The sequence below is a fragment of the Echiichthys vipera genome, assembly GCF_963691815.1.
Source record: "Echiichthys vipera genome assembly, chromosome: 12".
In the NCBI taxonomy this organism is placed as follows: Eukaryota; Metazoa; Chordata; class Actinopteri; order Perciformes; family Trachinidae; genus Echiichthys; species Echiichthys vipera.
The window spans coordinates 14411615-14427299 of NC_139837.1; the positions used below are offsets into that span (position 1 = coordinate 14411615).

Sequence of the window (15685 nt, forward strand, 5' to 3'; positions counted from 1 at the left end):
TCGTGTTTGTGTCAACGGTTGTAATTTCTCGTCGGCTGTATTTTGGCACACCACCGGAAGTGTGACGTCACGAGAGACCGCCCCTTATGTCAAATCCATCCATGAGCATAATTCAGTACAGTATGACCGGGTTTATTTCTTCTATTTGTAAATTTACCCGCAAAATTTAACATATAATGGCGACAAAACGCAAAGTAGAGGTGATCGTCCCCGCAGAGGAGAGTGACCAGCTTCTAATTCGTCCACTGTGAGTTCCTCTGTAATTTCCTTTATTATGTATATGAATAAAGGTGACAGCCTTCTACGTTACTATAACAACAAAAAAAAAATCATTGCAATATGTCTTAACTACAGGGGTGCTGGTCAGGAGGTTGGGAGGTCATGCATCATCCTGGAGTTCAAAGGAAGGAAAATTATGGTAAATATTAAAGTATTTAGCTGTGACTGCGTACTAAATGTATATAGATTTCATTAAAATGCATTGGTGCTATATTACATTACAGAAGACACATGACAACAAACCCCCAAAACACACCTATATTATAGAACAGCAATAACTGTAAAGCATCCATGGTCTTACTTTGTGCAGGCTGTCGTTATTTTATATGTTTTAATAAGTCTGTTGTTGATTTATTGAGTTTTGTAAAGTTGGTAAAGCAGTATTTATGCTCCTTGTGAAAGAAATACAGTAAAATGAGTTGCTTTGCAGCTGGACTGTGGTATCCACCCCGGCTTGGAGGGAATGGATGCTCTCCCTTACATAGACTTGATTGACCCAGCCGAGATAGACCTGCTGCTCATCAGCCAGTGAGTCTTCCCTCCTCTCTTCCATGTGTAACGTATAGATGCTCAACCGTATCTGTATTGGTAATGTCCTTACTAGGGCTGCTTCTATTCTGTTTTGATTTTATCCTTAGACACAACTAAGGCTAAGTCATTAAATGTTGATGCATGTATCCTTTCCCAAGTTTCCACTTGGATCACTGTGGAGCTCTGCCCTGGTTCCTCCAGAAGACCAGCTTCAAAGGCAGAACCTTCATGACCCACGCCACTAAGGCCATCTACCGCTGGCTACTGTCAGACTACGTCAAAGTCAGGTAGGTGTGGGAGCAGCCGTCATTACGCCGACACCCTTCCAAACGAATAATGCCTATAAGAACGTTGTCACTGATTTATCGCAGCAACATCTCTGCGGATGACATGCTGTACACAGAGACGGACCTGGAGGAGAGCATGGATAAGATCGAGACCATTAACTTCCACGAGGTCAAGGAGGTGGCTGGGATTAAGTTTTGGTGCTATCACGCTGGTCATGTGCTGGGAGCTGCCATGTTCATGATTGAAATAGCTGGCGTCAAGGTAACAACTCCTAGTTTTTGTTTCAGAGAGTTGTGTCGATGCTTAAAAACCAAGTTCACCTAAAAAGTCCGTTGTCGGTCTGTTTTTCCTCTCTGAAGTTGCTGTACACGGGAGACTTCTCCCGACAGGAAGACAGGCATCTGATGGCTGCAGAGATCCCCAGTGTCAAACCTGACATCTTAATCATAGTATGCCACATAATTTACACATTACACTATTTTTAATAGATCTTTACGCCATTACAATGTGGTAATTCATGTTACTCTTTCGGCAGGAGTCGACCTACGGCACCCACATCCATGAGAAGAGGGAGGAGCGTGAAGCTCGGTTCTGTAACACCGTCCATGACATTGTCAACAGAGAAGGCCGCTGTTTAATCCCTGTGTTTGCCTTGGGGCGGGCCCAGGAACTGCTGCTCATCCTGGGTGAGAAGACATCTGTGACTCTCTGATATTATGCCTCTAAATAGGAAATTTTCAACAAAATCCAATAACATGACACGCTAAATATCTGCATTGTATTACACTTCTTTTAAAGTTAGTTTTGTCTGTTGCTTGTGTATTCTATTATGCATCAATCAGACGAGTCTGCAAGATTGTGTTTCATGTTTTCCTGTAGATGAGTACTGGCAGAACCACCCAGAGCTCCATGACATCCCCATCTACTATGCTTCATCCCTGGCCAAGAAGTGCATGGCTGTGTACCAGACCTACGTCAATGCAATGAACGACAAGATCCGCAAGGCCATCAATATCAACAACCCGTTTGTCTTCAAGCACATCAGCAACCTCAAGGTAGAGAGCTCTATGGATATAGACTTTTATACCACCAAACAGGACAAGAACAGACTGACACGAACAATCAGGACTGCAGAGAGAATCATTGGTGTCAAACTGCCCACTATCCAGGACCTGCACTCATCCAGAGTCAGGAAAAGGGCAGTTCACATCTCTGCAGACCCTTCACACCCTGCACATCACCTCTTTGAACTTCTCCCCTCTGGCAGGCGTTACAGAACTCTGTACACAAAAACAGCCAGACATAAAAACAGTTTCTACCCCCAGGCCGTCACACTGCTGAACAATTGACCCCACCCGACACATCACACACACATGCCAAAGACAAATGCACCTTATGCACCTTATGTATATCATTGTAAAATAATATAACAAAGATATTTATAACAGCCTGGTCACTTTACTTTACACACTTATTTTATCTTTCTATTTTAAATTTCTCATATTTACTTGTTAACCTATTTTTAATATTACCTCTATTTTTTATCTTAAATTATTGTTCTGTGTTGTTCTGTTATTGTTCTGTTATTGTTATGTAAATGTTATTGTTATTGTTATGTTTAGGTTTGTCCTGTTAAATGTTTGGAAACTGTGAGCAAAGCATAAGCCGGAGTCAAATTCTCTGTATGTCCAACATACTTAGCAATAAACCTGATTCTGATTCTGATACCTTTAGACTGCTGCTGGATATCTATAACTATGGTGTTTTTCTCTCTCTCCAGAGCATGGATCACTTTGACGACATCGGCCCCAGTGTGGTGATGGCGTCTCCGGGTATGATGCAGAGCGGGCTGTCCAGAGAGCTCTTTGAGAGCTGGTGCACTGATAAAAGGAACGGAGTCATCATCGCTGGATACTGTGTAGAGGGCACACTGGCCAAGGTCAGACTACAACAGGATGGTAGACAGTGTTTCTCTAATAATACACAGATACATCTAGTTTCTTGGATAAATTCACAGATATTTACAATTCTTGGTCATGTAAACTCAAATCGTATGCGTCTGTTGAAACAGTGAATGTATATTTATTGCAACTCACAGTGGTGTGCTGTCCGCTCTCTGTAGCACATCATGTCTGAGCCGGAGGAGATCACCACCATGTCAGGGCAGAAGCTGCAGCTGAAGATGTCAGTCGACTACATCTCCTTCTCCGCACACACTGACTACCAGCAGACCAGCGAGTTCATCAGGGCCCTCAAACCGCCGCACGTGGTAGGTACATTTCACGTGGTAGGTGATTTGTAAATTGTAGTTGTAATTGAAAATACTTGACTGTTTTGTCTGCGTGTCATCGTCAGATCCTGGTCCACGGGGAGCAGAATGAAATGGCCCGTCTGAAGGCCGCGCTGATCAGGGAGTACGAGGATAATGACCAGGTTCACATCGAAGTCCACAACCCTCGCAACACAGAAGCTGTCACCCTTAACTTCAGAGGGGAGAAACTGGCCAAGGTTGATAAACTGCCTGTTTGTCTCTGTCTAAGACCTTTTTTTATTAGATGTTAGGTTTGGGGGAGCCTTCTGGTTGAAAAATGCAAAGTCATGATTGTTGTGTGTGTGTGTGTGTGTGTATGCTGGCACTGTGCTGGGGTTGTTATAAATGTTAAACACGTATATTGGCGCTGAAACTAGATTGAAGTTACTGAACACCGCTGCTCCTCTCAGGTGATGGGCTCTCTGGCTGATCAGAAGTGCGTTCAGGGCCAGAGGGTGTCGGGCATTCTGGTGAAAAAGAACTTCAACTACCACATCCTCAATCCCTCTGACCTTTCGAGTAAGTCTTTGTTTGTTTTTTCAAAATTTGGGGACCTGAGTAAGTTTTCAGTCAGTGCCTCTGGAAAGCAAGACAGAATCCCATTAGCTCTCAAGGGAGAAGCTGCCCTTTCGTTTGCCTGCTGTCTCTCTAATCCGTTGTGCCAACTGCTGACCCTTCTCTTAATATTTGATGGAGAAGCGAGGCATCGTGAGGTGACCTGATGTGTCTGTTTTGCAGCATACACAGAGCTGGCCATGAGCACAGTGAAACAGACCCAGGCCATCCCCTTCACTGGACCTTACTCGCTGCTCGTCTGCCATCTGAGGAACCTCACCGGTAAGACCAGCGTTTTTGCATACGTGCAAACTTTACAAATGAAATCCTTGTCTTTGGTTCTGGAGCTGTTTATACTGAACGTTGCAGTATTTTCTCTCTTGTCTCAGGTGACGTAGAAGAGCTGGATGGAACCGAGAAGAACACTTTGAAGATTTTTAAATATATCACTCTGATCCACGAGGCCGGCATGGTGCTGCTGGAGGTGAGCCGTCAGGCATCTCCAGTAGCTTTGGTCGTGCTTAATCTGATGCAGGATGGCAAGACTTTGCTCTCTTTAGATTGACTCATTAACCTACTACACATTATCTCTTTATCTCCTGTTTTAGTGGATTGCAAACCCTCTCAATGACATGTATGCCGACGCTGTCACCACTGTAGTGCTGGAAGTCCAGTCAAACCCAAAGGCTCAGAAAGGTCAGTCCGGCAATTAGCTGTGTACGTTAATCCGCATCTGAGGCTTTGAATGCTTTCTGGACTGTAGGAAGCATGCAATAAATTACTTGTTTTATTTGAACCTATTTGCCCAGTTACTTAAGAAAAAGCTAAAAGGGCAGTTGTGGTATTTTTTTTAACCTGGACCCTATTTCCCTGTGTATTTCTGTGTGAGTGACTAATGGCTGCTGGGTGAAATGAAATCATGTGCAAAGCACCATGGGTATACCCAGGCTACTAATAAAGCACATTTTTCTAAAAAATGTAGTTCCAAGAGTGGAGACGCTTGCTGCCGATAGAGCGAAGGGAGGCTAATGCTATTAGCTAAAGTTACTAGCTAACCTGCATCAGTAGCTACACACAAAAGCATTGTAGGATAACTGCACCATCTCCATCTTTCAACAATGTATTCGGACACTTATAATAACAATCAGAGCCTGTCAGTGGCAGAAACAAATACTTTTTGTTGTTATATTGTCAGTGTGCAGGTGCCCCGTTTGATTACATTGAAGCCTGGTTAACTGTGGCCAGGCTTTTTTTTTAAAGTTGGTAAATTCTGGACCAACTTTTTTTTTTTAAATTGTGGCTTTCACAAAAATACATGGGGGAATAGGGTACAGGTTGAAATATACTGAAATTCCCCTTTAATATATTGTGTCTTAGTAATGTCATGGACTTTTATTAAATAAACTCTTGTTTAATGTGATTCATGGTGAACAGCCATGGAGACCCAGAGTGCCAGTATGGACATGGACGTCTTCCAAACCAGGCTGTGCGTCATGTTGCAGTGAGTGACACACAAACCATACTAACTTATTTTTAACATTGTCTCCATTGATCAGTGTGTTTGACATGCTTACTGTACTGCAATTTGATAATAACTTGACACAAGAAGCAACATTTTTCAATTTAAATGGATTTTGGGATATGACTTAATCCATGATTAGACAGAAAAATGAGTTTAAACAACAAAATGTGTGTAAACTTTTACGTCTTAAACACATTTGTTTCTGTTTATAAAAAGTAAAACAGTGCTTAGTACGGTATATTCATGAAAAGTGGAAACCTAACATTGCAAAAAATATTTAAAATAATATCCCTGGCATAAAATAAACAGTTTAACATAGAGTGCTTTTTCTCCCATGTGTTCAAAAACACAGAAAACGTTAGCTGCAGCATGTTCGGAGGCTGAAGAGCTCTGGTGGGAGGGGGATTCTTTCTTGCACAATTTGCACACAGCCGTGCTCTTGTCCATGTTTCCACTCGGTCGTTTTTTAGAACTCAAATTTCCGCCCACTGAACGCAACTTCTCATCGGTTTCATTTGTCTCGTGTTGTGTCCTATGCGTCAGTATAACAGGCTGTGTGGGAACTCGTGCAATGAACAACATTCCGCAATGTGCAAAAATATATTGCAATTAATTGCGTTATTTTTTCTATCCTGTTATTTTTTTCTGTAATTAATTAATCGTAATTAACGCGTTAGAGTCCCAGCCATAATAATAACAGTACATCTTGCCTCTCTCTCTGTCTTTAGGGACATGTTTGGAGAGGAATTTGTGGATTTCAGCGACGGTCAAAACATCGCTGTGAGAGTAGATGGGAAGACGGTTCACATCTGCTTGGAAACAAGGGTGAGAAGCTTTTAGCCTGTTGCACCAAAACAAAGTGTCAGATTGTTGTTGTTTTATCGCTGTCACTGACTTCCTCTCCTCTGATCAGTCTGTGTGCTACGAGGATGAATGCACAGAGGACGACTCCCTCAGGGAGATGGTGGAGCTGGCAGTGCAGCGGCTCTATGACGCCCTCAACCCGGTCATCTGAGAGCGGGAGGGGGGTCTGCAGATGTGTTCATAACAAGTTCGATTTCACCTTTAAACTCAGGAGGGACAGTTTCTGAAGCTAAGTCGTCACAGATATAAAAACAAAGAATACTTCTACAAGTCCTGTGTTGAAAGTGGACAAGCAGCTTATTGTGTGTGTGCTAAAACTGAATAACGTGTTCCCAAGAATCATTGTGACTTGTCTGGCATCAGTATCTCTACACTACCAGGATCTGAAGTGTTTTAGTTCATTTTATCGCAAATCCATTTCACAAAACTAATCAGCAATGGATGCACGATGTATACGTCAGTGCAGATAAATTCGGCTGATAATGGGAAGTTTATACGATTATGTTTTATGTAAAGTCGTCCTGAGCAGAGAATTATGTTTCTGTTTTTGTTGTGATAGCCAGTTTGGTCTTGCGTGCATGTGGCCATAAAAAACATCAGTATTTCATGTACTGGGGAACGCTGTGAGAGCCATGTGGAGGCAATCCCATTCCACTTTCTTTAAGTATTTCCAGTACAGCTTTTTAAACTTTTTTTAAGTGCTGCATCTGCACACTGTTATACAGTAGGTATGCACCTTGAGAGTTGGTCTGCGAGCCTCCGGTAGACCTGTATTACGCTGACATTGACACGTCTGATTTGAAAGATTATGCTGTTGTAGTGTCAACTTTAGTGATTTCGGTTAGATTTGGTGAGGTTGGAGCTGTGGAATACTAAATCATCAATCTTTGCTCACTACATTTAAACCTTTCTTACCCTCGGGTGTGCATACACTACAGGTTATTCCTAAAAATCAGCAATGCCCAGCGTCAAAATAGAGGCGATCGATCTATCTATAGATCCTAATCATTACGCACTCAGAGAACGCCTCAACAACAAATCCCAGTCCCACTTTGTGAATGTTGTTTGGAAAGACTAGCACTGCATTCCTATACCCATACTACCATACTATTGGTTTGCCAAAGAAAAATTTAGCATTTCCCAATACAAAGTAGGTCAGATACAGTATGCACAAAAATACCAGGATGCCCGACTGCCTATGGTTGGATTTTGCAATATACGAACCAGAGGGTCGAAGTTCAAGTCGCAATGAAATGAAGTATGATGTATCTTTCATGCAACAGTGTGTTCTAAATAAGGGCAGCTACAGTACATACTAATGGTAAAAAGTATGCAATTTGGCCCAGATTGGCCTTTTACAAACTAACTGAATAAGGAAAAATGTATGACCTGTGAGCTATCATGAAAAGGGAAATAAGCTGTGTAGACAGGATTCATTTTTGTAGATGTGTTGTTTTTTTGTCATGAAGCACTTTTAATAATATATTTAATATGGTAACTGTATTCATGAAGATGCACTGTAGGTTTTGTCTGACCCGTTTATTAATGTGTAACTTTTAACTGTGACGTGAACTGTGAATTTCTAAATGCACTAAATGTTTGTGTTCGTTATATGTTTAAAACAGACTTTTACTGAGCTTTGCATCCTTGGTTTTCTTTGATCATTTGTTGCATCGTCTAAGTGTCCAATCTTTTGTTTTCATATAAGGTTTAATCGTTGTGTGTGGTTGTTTAACGGTACAAACAAAAGACTCAAGCTATATTTGTGTCACTGTGCACTGACAGACTCTTCTCATTAGTCATTTATTTGTTAACAATCTGAACAATGTAGCCAATGACTTTTACGATAAATAGAATCCAAGGCTCCTTTTTAACATCTGCACACATCCCTTACAATCCCCACAGATATTTCATAAATAGAGATACATGAAATCATATTTAAAACCATCACCATTCACCATTAAAAATAAAGAAATCTGGAAGACCGCTGACTTTATAAAAGCCAAAGGTGAACCGTAGCACTACAAGGCCGTAAATCAACCAGTGAATTGTAGACTACATTTAAAGATAGTGTTGGTTACTCGTGCATAGAGCCGGATGGGCCAAATCTCAATACTCTTTGGGTACTTAACCAAATGTTTCTGTATCGGTATCATCAGATACATCAACTCTTTACTAATTCAAATAATATTTTTGTCATTCTAATTTGTATGGCTGAGTGAAAAAATCTCATTACTAGTATGCTGGGAGTTGCATCAACTGTGCGTGACTGACAAAACTGATGACAGAGGCAAATAAACCACGTGAATACAGAATACAGACAGAATTAAAGTGTACAGTACTGTGCTGAGATGCATGATTGCATTCTGAGGAACTGAAATACATCACATTTCAGTCTTTGATTTGCAGCTTTTCAGGTCAGTGCAAACCTATTTTATTTGCACTGTGACCCAAGGATGATGTTAATATTTTATTGCGTCTCTTTTCAGAGAAGACAGACTCAAAAAAGGACATTTCACAGCAGTCAGTGTTTTTTGTTGTTGTAGCGATGATTTAAGTGAGTCCAGGATTCCTAACAAGTCACAACATCCTCCATTCTCGCCCTGAATGAACCTCAGCTCTACTTTAAGCTGGCCATTATACCCACAGCCATCGCTATCAGCACCAGAATTCCCATCTCCATCATCCGGCCCATACCCTTCTCCTCAATCGTCTCATGCTTTTTCCTCAGCATCTCCTCTCTGCGGAGTCTGGTTTCTCGGTCTCTCTGCAGCTGCTCGTTGTAGTGGGCCTTGATGAACTGGTCAAACTCAAACACGCTTCCTCTGCTGTTGAAGTTCACCACAGACCGTCGGCTCTCTGTTGGCCGTCTCGTGGAGCTCCCTGTGTCCGTGGCAGCGGAGGGTCTGGCTGTTGTGTTGAGGTCCGACTGACTCAACAGACCCAGGTTGTATTTCTTCCTCAGTGCCTTGTTGCCCAGCACGGTGTAGGCCTCGCTGATCTCAGAGAAGCGGACAGTGGCAAACTCGCTGCCGGCGTTTCTGTCCGGGTGGTAGATGAAGGACTGCTTGTAGTAGGCTGTTTTTATCTGAGCTTGAGTGGCGGTGGGTAACACCTCCAGGATTTCATAGTAGCCAGTTTCGGTTTTGTAAAGGGGCTCAGATCGGGGGCCATTGCCTCTGTAAGCTCTGATGAACACAAACTGTCCATGATGTCCCCAACACAAACCTACACTCTGCTGTTGATGAGTGGGCCTGAAGGTGCAGAAATTCATCTGAAATATTAAAAAAAGAAAGAAAGAAAGCATACCTTTATTGTTCCTGCAAAGGTAAACTCCCTTTTCACTCTGATCATTATTTTTCATGTTAAACACACACAGGCCTGGAATACATGCATTAATGGAGAAATGTAAGAACAAGCAGTTTGGGGGTTTGGTGCCTTGCTCAAGGGCACAACTGAAGTGCCCAGGAGGTAAAATGGCACCTCTTCAGCAACCAGTACACCCTCCATTTTTGGTCTGTAGGGGGACTTGAACCGGCGACCCTTTGGTCCCCACTGAGCTACTGCCTGTTAATGTTAACATTGACTGAGTTACAGTCAGTTTATATCGTTACTGCAAAATCCAAGTAGTGGCTTCTCTATTTTTTGAACCTGGGACTCGTGAGAAGGTGTATGCTCTTTGTTGAACCCCGAGATAAAGTAACACTGAGAGACTTTTGCTTGTTTCCAAAGTGACATCGTCAACAACAGCAAACAGAGGTGTCACCCTACCCCAGGAGTGTAACTGTCCTGTGGGACTCGAACGGTCGCTCCGTCCGCTGCACTTCCGGCTCCATGCAGGTCTCCGTTTTTAATATCAACCGCCGATATAGACGAAGAAACCTGTATTGCACTTTTGCTCAGTTTACACTGACTTCCCAGGAGGTATCTGTTGTTTATTTTGTGTGCAAAGTTGTATGCCCCTCTTACAAAACGAAGCCTGACCTCCGCCATGTTTGAAGAGGGCAAAAAAGAAGTAGAACACATCATTTCCGGGATGCGGACCGTGGCTCGTCTTAACAGCGACCCGCTGCGGAGCATGGCAACAGCAAAAGCCAAAGAGTCCATGTAACAAAATAATCATTATGTGTGTTCATGATTGTGTTAAAATGTGTGTATACTTATTTTGGGGTTTTGTATTATTGTACTAATAATATGTACTTTATTTTTCACTTTTTCTTGTTTTTTGAATCATTCAGTTTCTTGTGCCAGTGATGTTCTACTATTTTGTACAGTAATTTAGGTTTATGCACATACTTACAAACTACATACTACTTACATACTACAAATTCTGAATTTACACCTAACTAAAACTAATGCAGTCTTATGCAACAGTGCTGCGTAAATCCTATCTTAAAGACGGTTAAAATGTTCAGTTTTTGGCAAAAGTGCTTAAAAAAGTTATTGGTGCATCTTTAACATCATTTTGGAGGTTTGTGGTGCTATATATGTTGATATTTGTTATTCATATAAATCCAACTTTTGACTTTCAAGGTGAAAATACACAGTAGTTAGACAGATTTTGACATACAAAGTCAAAATATTAAGAGATTAATTCCAAACTATTTAATAGTAAGTCAAGACATTTTTTGTCATTTTTTGTCATTTGTGTCATTCCTATCATGATTATATTTTATTTTATACACGTGTCTGTTTATATTTTATAATGATAAATACGTTATATAGTAGCTGAATATCTAACGTAAAAAATGTCATGATGTTAAGACTTTTATTGTGAAGTACGGTAATACGTCACAACAACCTCCTATCCGGAAGTTTGATCTCGTGCAGCCAGTTTCATTATGTCTAAATTCAAAACACTAATGTGGCCTAAAGTGATTTTATTTGGGGACTCCATCACACAGGTTAGCTCACGCAAAATCCATTTTAAAGACTAATATTGTGCAAATTAGCAGCTAACGCTAACTAGCTCAGTAGTTAGCATTAGCTGCTAGCTTGTTAGCTTAATTTTGTAATTAAAACAACAAGTGCTGTTGATTCTTCCAGTTTTCATTTCAAGCCAATGGCTGGGGTTCAGAAATTGCCAACAAACTAGCAAGGTAACTAATGTATGCTATTCTAAAACACTTCCCCACTGTGTCAATTAACTGAAATTAAACTGTAGTTTTATTTACTTTTTCTTCTTTCTATTGATATTATAATTATGTTAAGAATGTATTACTTTAAGCACTTCCTTTCTAATTCATTCTTAATCGTGTATAATAACATGTCTATATTTGATCACAGTGCTTTGAACCAGTTATGTTATATATTAATATTTATTATTATATATATTTTTATTTTTTATATTTATTATTTAAGTTTTTGTACATTTTCAATAAAGTAAAAAAAAAAAAGGCAAGTTCGTGCCCATAAAATCTCAATAATGTGTGTTCAGACATATTCCTCTTTTAACTGTATTTATATATGTGGTTTAATTTTCACTGTGATATGTTTGGAAGAGATTGCTAATTGAGCTTGACGATTATATACACTTTACCTATCAAGAATAAATCACTTTGTCCAAATCACTTCATGAGAAGAGGTTTATAATAATAACTTTTTGAGCAACAGTGTTTATTTGTCCTTGATTTCTTTTTTTCCCCTAATGGAAGAGCTCATCTAAGTTTTCATACATTTGAATATGAACAGAAATGATACTGATTTATGCAAATGATCTATCCAAACTAAAGTGCTTTTGACAAAGGACATGTATATTTCCCTGTTTTCCCATCAGAAAGTGTGATGTTGTGAACAGAGGACTGTCCGGCTACAACTCCAGATGGGCTAAGATAGTTCTTCCTCGCCTCATGGACAACAACACAAACTCTGCCGACAACAACAACAACATAGCTGCTGTCACTGTCTTCTTTGGAGCTAATGACTGTGCACTGGAAGGTGAAGCTTCCTTGACACAACCTCTAACGACAATTCAAGAAGTTTGATAATGATACACATGTTCCTGTATTGGATTTTAATACATCTCTAGAATAGTTTTCTTGATTAAAAGGGGCAGTCCACAGATTTTGCACAGATCTGTTAACTTAATGTTTTATGACGTGCGATACATTTCTATGATGTTTTTTATGACATACAGCATACTTTTAATATGAGACATACCACAAAATTATGTCTGGTGAATTTAAGTGAGGCGGTGGTTAGCGCTGTCGCCTCACAGCAAGAGGGTTCCTGGTTCGAATCCCGGCTGGGGAGTTTGCATGTTCTCCCCGTGTCTGCGGGGGTTTTCTCCAGGTTCTCCGGCTTCCTTCCACAGTCCAAAGACATGCACGTGTGAGGTTAATTGATGACTCTAATTTGCCCGTAGGGGTGAATGTGAGTGTGAATGGTTGTCTGTCTCTGTTTGCCTCCATGTGCGCTGCGATAGACTCGCGTCTTGTCCAGGGTGTACCCCGCCTCAGCTGGGATCGGCTCCAGCCCCCCCCCCCCCGGGACCCTGATAGGGACAAGCGGTGGAAGATGGATGGATGGCCTTTCAGTGATCAGCAGCAATTAAAACAAGATAATAAATAATGTAATCTTAATACACAATGAGTTAAATGCGTATAATAAATCAGCAGCTGGAGAGTGGGTGGTAATATTTACAGTCCTCAGTCCTTAACAGCTATAGGGTGATGGAGGCTACAGTTCTGGACTGTTTATTCTGTCTGTTGGCACTTCGATGACTCTGTATCTCTTTTCTGATGACAAGAGGACAAACAGCCTCACTGGTGCTGCTCAACTTCTTGTGTAGACGTACAGACGTGCAGACATACTAATGTGCAAGTTTAGGAGCATAGTTCCCACAATCCTCAGTGTGTTTTTTTAACCACCTGGACCAAGTCTTTCAGGTTCTCTGCAGTGCAGCTGGTATATCACCCCGTGGGACAGTAGCAGAGGAAACTCTAAACTACTCTATGGTGCTACTGTAACAGTGTATTTGGAGCATGAAGTTTGGCATGTTTGAGAATTCTTAGGAAGAAAAACCTCCTGTTCAGCATTCTTCATGACATCCTATACTACGACTGTTTTTTGTATTTCTTCCCTCAAAAATGTGTTGTGTTTACACCACAGAAATGATCCCATTTTGGATTTGACTTTTATAAATATTTGGACTGTTGTGCTGTGTGCATCAACAGCAGATTTTTGTTTGTATAATACATTCTCTCACACTTTCCGTGTTGACGCAACATGCTCAAAACAAGCTTAGAAAGACGTGGACATTTATGAGACAGGGAGGTCTAACAGTTTAAAACAATGTGTTGTGTGAATATTGTCATCGGTAATCAATAATCCTTTCGTAATGTATGATTTTGCCTCGTTCCTGTCATGCAGATAAAAACCCCCAGCAGCATGTCCCCCTGCAGGAGTATTCAGAGAACCTGAAGGAGATCACCAGGCTTCTGGCTTCAGCCGGAGTGTCAGCAGACAGAGTTATCTTCATCACTCCTCCTCCTCTTCATGAGCCAGCCTGGGAGAAGGAGTGCGTTCTGAAAGGTAACACTCATTCACAATTTCTCCCCTCTCATGTGCTATATGGTGTTCTCGTGTTGCCATTTTTACGCTCCAGGCCTAAAATGATTAGGAGTGCTGCTTCATGTCTATTTTTTTTCAGGATGTCCACTCAATCGTCACAACTCCGCAGCAGGGCAGTACGCCCAGGCGTGTGTCCAGGCTGCCAGTCAGTGTGGCGCAGACGTCCTGGACCTCTGGACACTCATGCAGAAAGATGGACAGGTGGGTACTTGTTACTGTCACTGCAACATGAAATCCACACACATAACAATGAAAAACACTTGACTTTATTCAACTTCCAAATAATATCCCAGGATTTTCATGGAAACTATGTCATTTGGCACATAACTAAAGAAAAGCAGCACATTAATTCCAATAAGTTCTAGTGTAACGTAAAGATTCTTTAATTTAGTGCACAACAGGTTAGCTGAACATGAAAAAGCAAGTCAGTCAATACACTGTCCTATATTTAAAAAAAGTTGTACAAGCACTTTTATCTAGGGAGCTTATTGATGCCGGCATATTTACCTGGACTTCACAGATGAAGAAAAACAGAACCGACCGAACTGTAAACTGTCAAAGTCTGAAAAACAACGTGGCAACAAAAGTATATGTATCAGATTCAAACTGTATTCAAAGATCATGTCAGCGAGCTGGCATTCATGAAGGACGAGACAGAACAGAGAAAATAAACGCATGTGATAGTAAACAAGCTGTTGTCACGCATGTTAGAGCTACGGTACGTCAGGAAATCCTTTTTGCGTTAACATTACGTGGAAGGGTTTTCCACAGACTACTGCAGCAATTCATTTCATTTAAATAAAATTCCTTCAGTTTTCCACAACTTTCAAGGCTTTCCTGATTTCATCTTTGAATTTTTCAGGCCTGGAAAATTAGATTTTGGAATTCCATGACTTTTCCCGGTTTTCCATGACTTCGGGAACCCTGTAAATGAGAAATAAATGAATACCTACTTGGATTTAAATTGAGCTTTTCTTTGTATTTTATTTTTTCCTTATAATTAATCACCAAGTTACATAGTTCTTAAACGTAAAGTTGCAAAGGCTTGATTAGATCATGGACCCGTAAAATAAATTACTGCTGTAACAGGCCGTACAGAAATTGACCATTAGATTCTTAGTTCATCGAATTTGCAGATTTTTGAATCAGATTGGATAAATGTAATATTTGTCAATATGGGGTCCTTAAATGTTTCAAATCCTACAAATGTCTCATAGGAGATAAATTTAAAGCACTGACCTAAACGTAACCAGACCCAGTATTGAGATTTTTCTTTATGCCCCATTTTCTACCTCTAAATTAAACCCTTCCTGTTCCGTCCTCTGCTCCGCAGGACTACACAGTCTATCTGTCTGACGGGCTGCATCTCTCCGAGAAGGGAAACCAGTTTGTGGCTCAGCACCTGTGGGGGCTGCTAGAGGGTCGTGTGGCTGACCTGCCCTTCATCCTTCCTTACTGGGGAGACGTGGATGCCAAGAGCCCCGAGGGCAGCCTTCTCTGTGACCAGTAAAGGAGAGGATGTTGGCTTGGGAAAACATCCTCAAGATCCTACAGGGCTGGATATTCTGTGGAAAACAAAACACTCACCAGCACTTGGTGGAAATTCCCACATAAACTGAGAGCCTGTTGCTGGACTGCATTCCTGCTATGAAACAATGAAGCAGCTGTGAATTGTTTTTGCCAGTACTTCAATGCAAGACGGTGTATTTGTGTTTAAAATGCACAATAAAGATTTTTATTTTGAGATGCGTTTATAATGCAGA

The 15685-nt window shown here is 41.0% G+C and overlaps 3 protein-coding genes across 3 annotated transcripts; 2 read left to right on the top strand and 1 right to left on the bottom strand.

Annotated features, from left to right (window-relative positions):
- Positions 1 to 176: 176 nt before the first annotated feature.
- Positions 177 to 6501, top strand: LOC310954352 (cleavage and polyadenylation specificity factor subunit 3; the record flags this gene model as incomplete). The annotated part of the gene is made up of 18 exons (XM_083923774.1): positions 177 to 247; positions 355 to 418; positions 710 to 807; positions 969 to 1097; positions 1182 to 1359; positions 1458 to 1547; positions 1634 to 1784; positions 1978 to 2153; positions 2879 to 3037; positions 3221 to 3367; positions 3454 to 3606; positions 3820 to 3928; positions 4148 to 4246; positions 4354 to 4448; positions 4573 to 4660; positions 5399 to 5465; positions 6215 to 6311; positions 6400 to 6501. The coding sequence occupies 18 exons, from the start codon at positions 177 to 179 to the stop codon at positions 6499 to 6501; spliced, it is 2073 nt and encodes a 690-aa protein (XP_083779900.1).
- A 1684-nt stretch (positions 6502 to 8185) lies between these two features.
- LOC310954751 (dnaJ homolog subfamily C member 30, mitochondrial-like) lies at positions 8186 to 10332 on the bottom strand. Its single transcript, XM_083924395.1, has 2 exons — positions 10122 to 10332; positions 8186 to 9624 (listed from the first exon to the last, which is right to left on the bottom strand). The coding sequence occupies exon 2, from the start codon at positions 9622 to 9624 to the stop codon at positions 8971 to 8973; it is 654 nt and encodes a 217-aa protein (XP_083780521.1). The 5' UTR covers positions 10122 to 10332; the 3' UTR covers positions 8186 to 8970.
- Positions 10333 to 11170: 838 nt separating this feature from the next.
- Positions 11171 to 15666, top strand: iah1 (isoamyl acetate hydrolyzing esterase 1 (putative)). Its single transcript, XM_083923773.1, has 6 exons — positions 11171 to 11254; positions 11397 to 11449; positions 12127 to 12287; positions 13722 to 13883; positions 14002 to 14123; positions 15256 to 15666. Exons 1-6 carry the CDS (start codon positions 11192 to 11194, stop codon positions 15430 to 15432), a joined length of 738 nt encoding a protein of 245 aa, XP_083779899.1. The 5' UTR covers positions 11171 to 11191; the 3' UTR covers positions 15433 to 15666.
- The last annotated feature ends 19 nt before the right edge of the window (positions 15667 to 15685 follow it).

Coding starts and splice junctions, on each gene's coding strand:
- LOC310954751 (XM_083924395.1), bottom strand. CDS start 9,624: ATGAATTTCTGCACCTTCAGGCCCACTCATCAACAGCAGAGTGTAGGT.
- iah1 (XM_083923773.1), top strand. CDS start 11,192: ATGTCTAAATTCAAAACACTAATGTGGCCTAAAGTGATTTTATTTGGG. Junction 12,288..13,721: donor TAATGACTGTGCACTGGAAG/GTGAAGCTTCCT, acceptor CCTGTCATGCAG/ATAAAAACCCCCAGCAGCAT. Junction 14,124..15,255: donor TCATGCAGAAAGATGGACAG/GTGGGTACTTGT, acceptor TCTGCTCCGCAG/GACTACACAGTCTATCTGTC.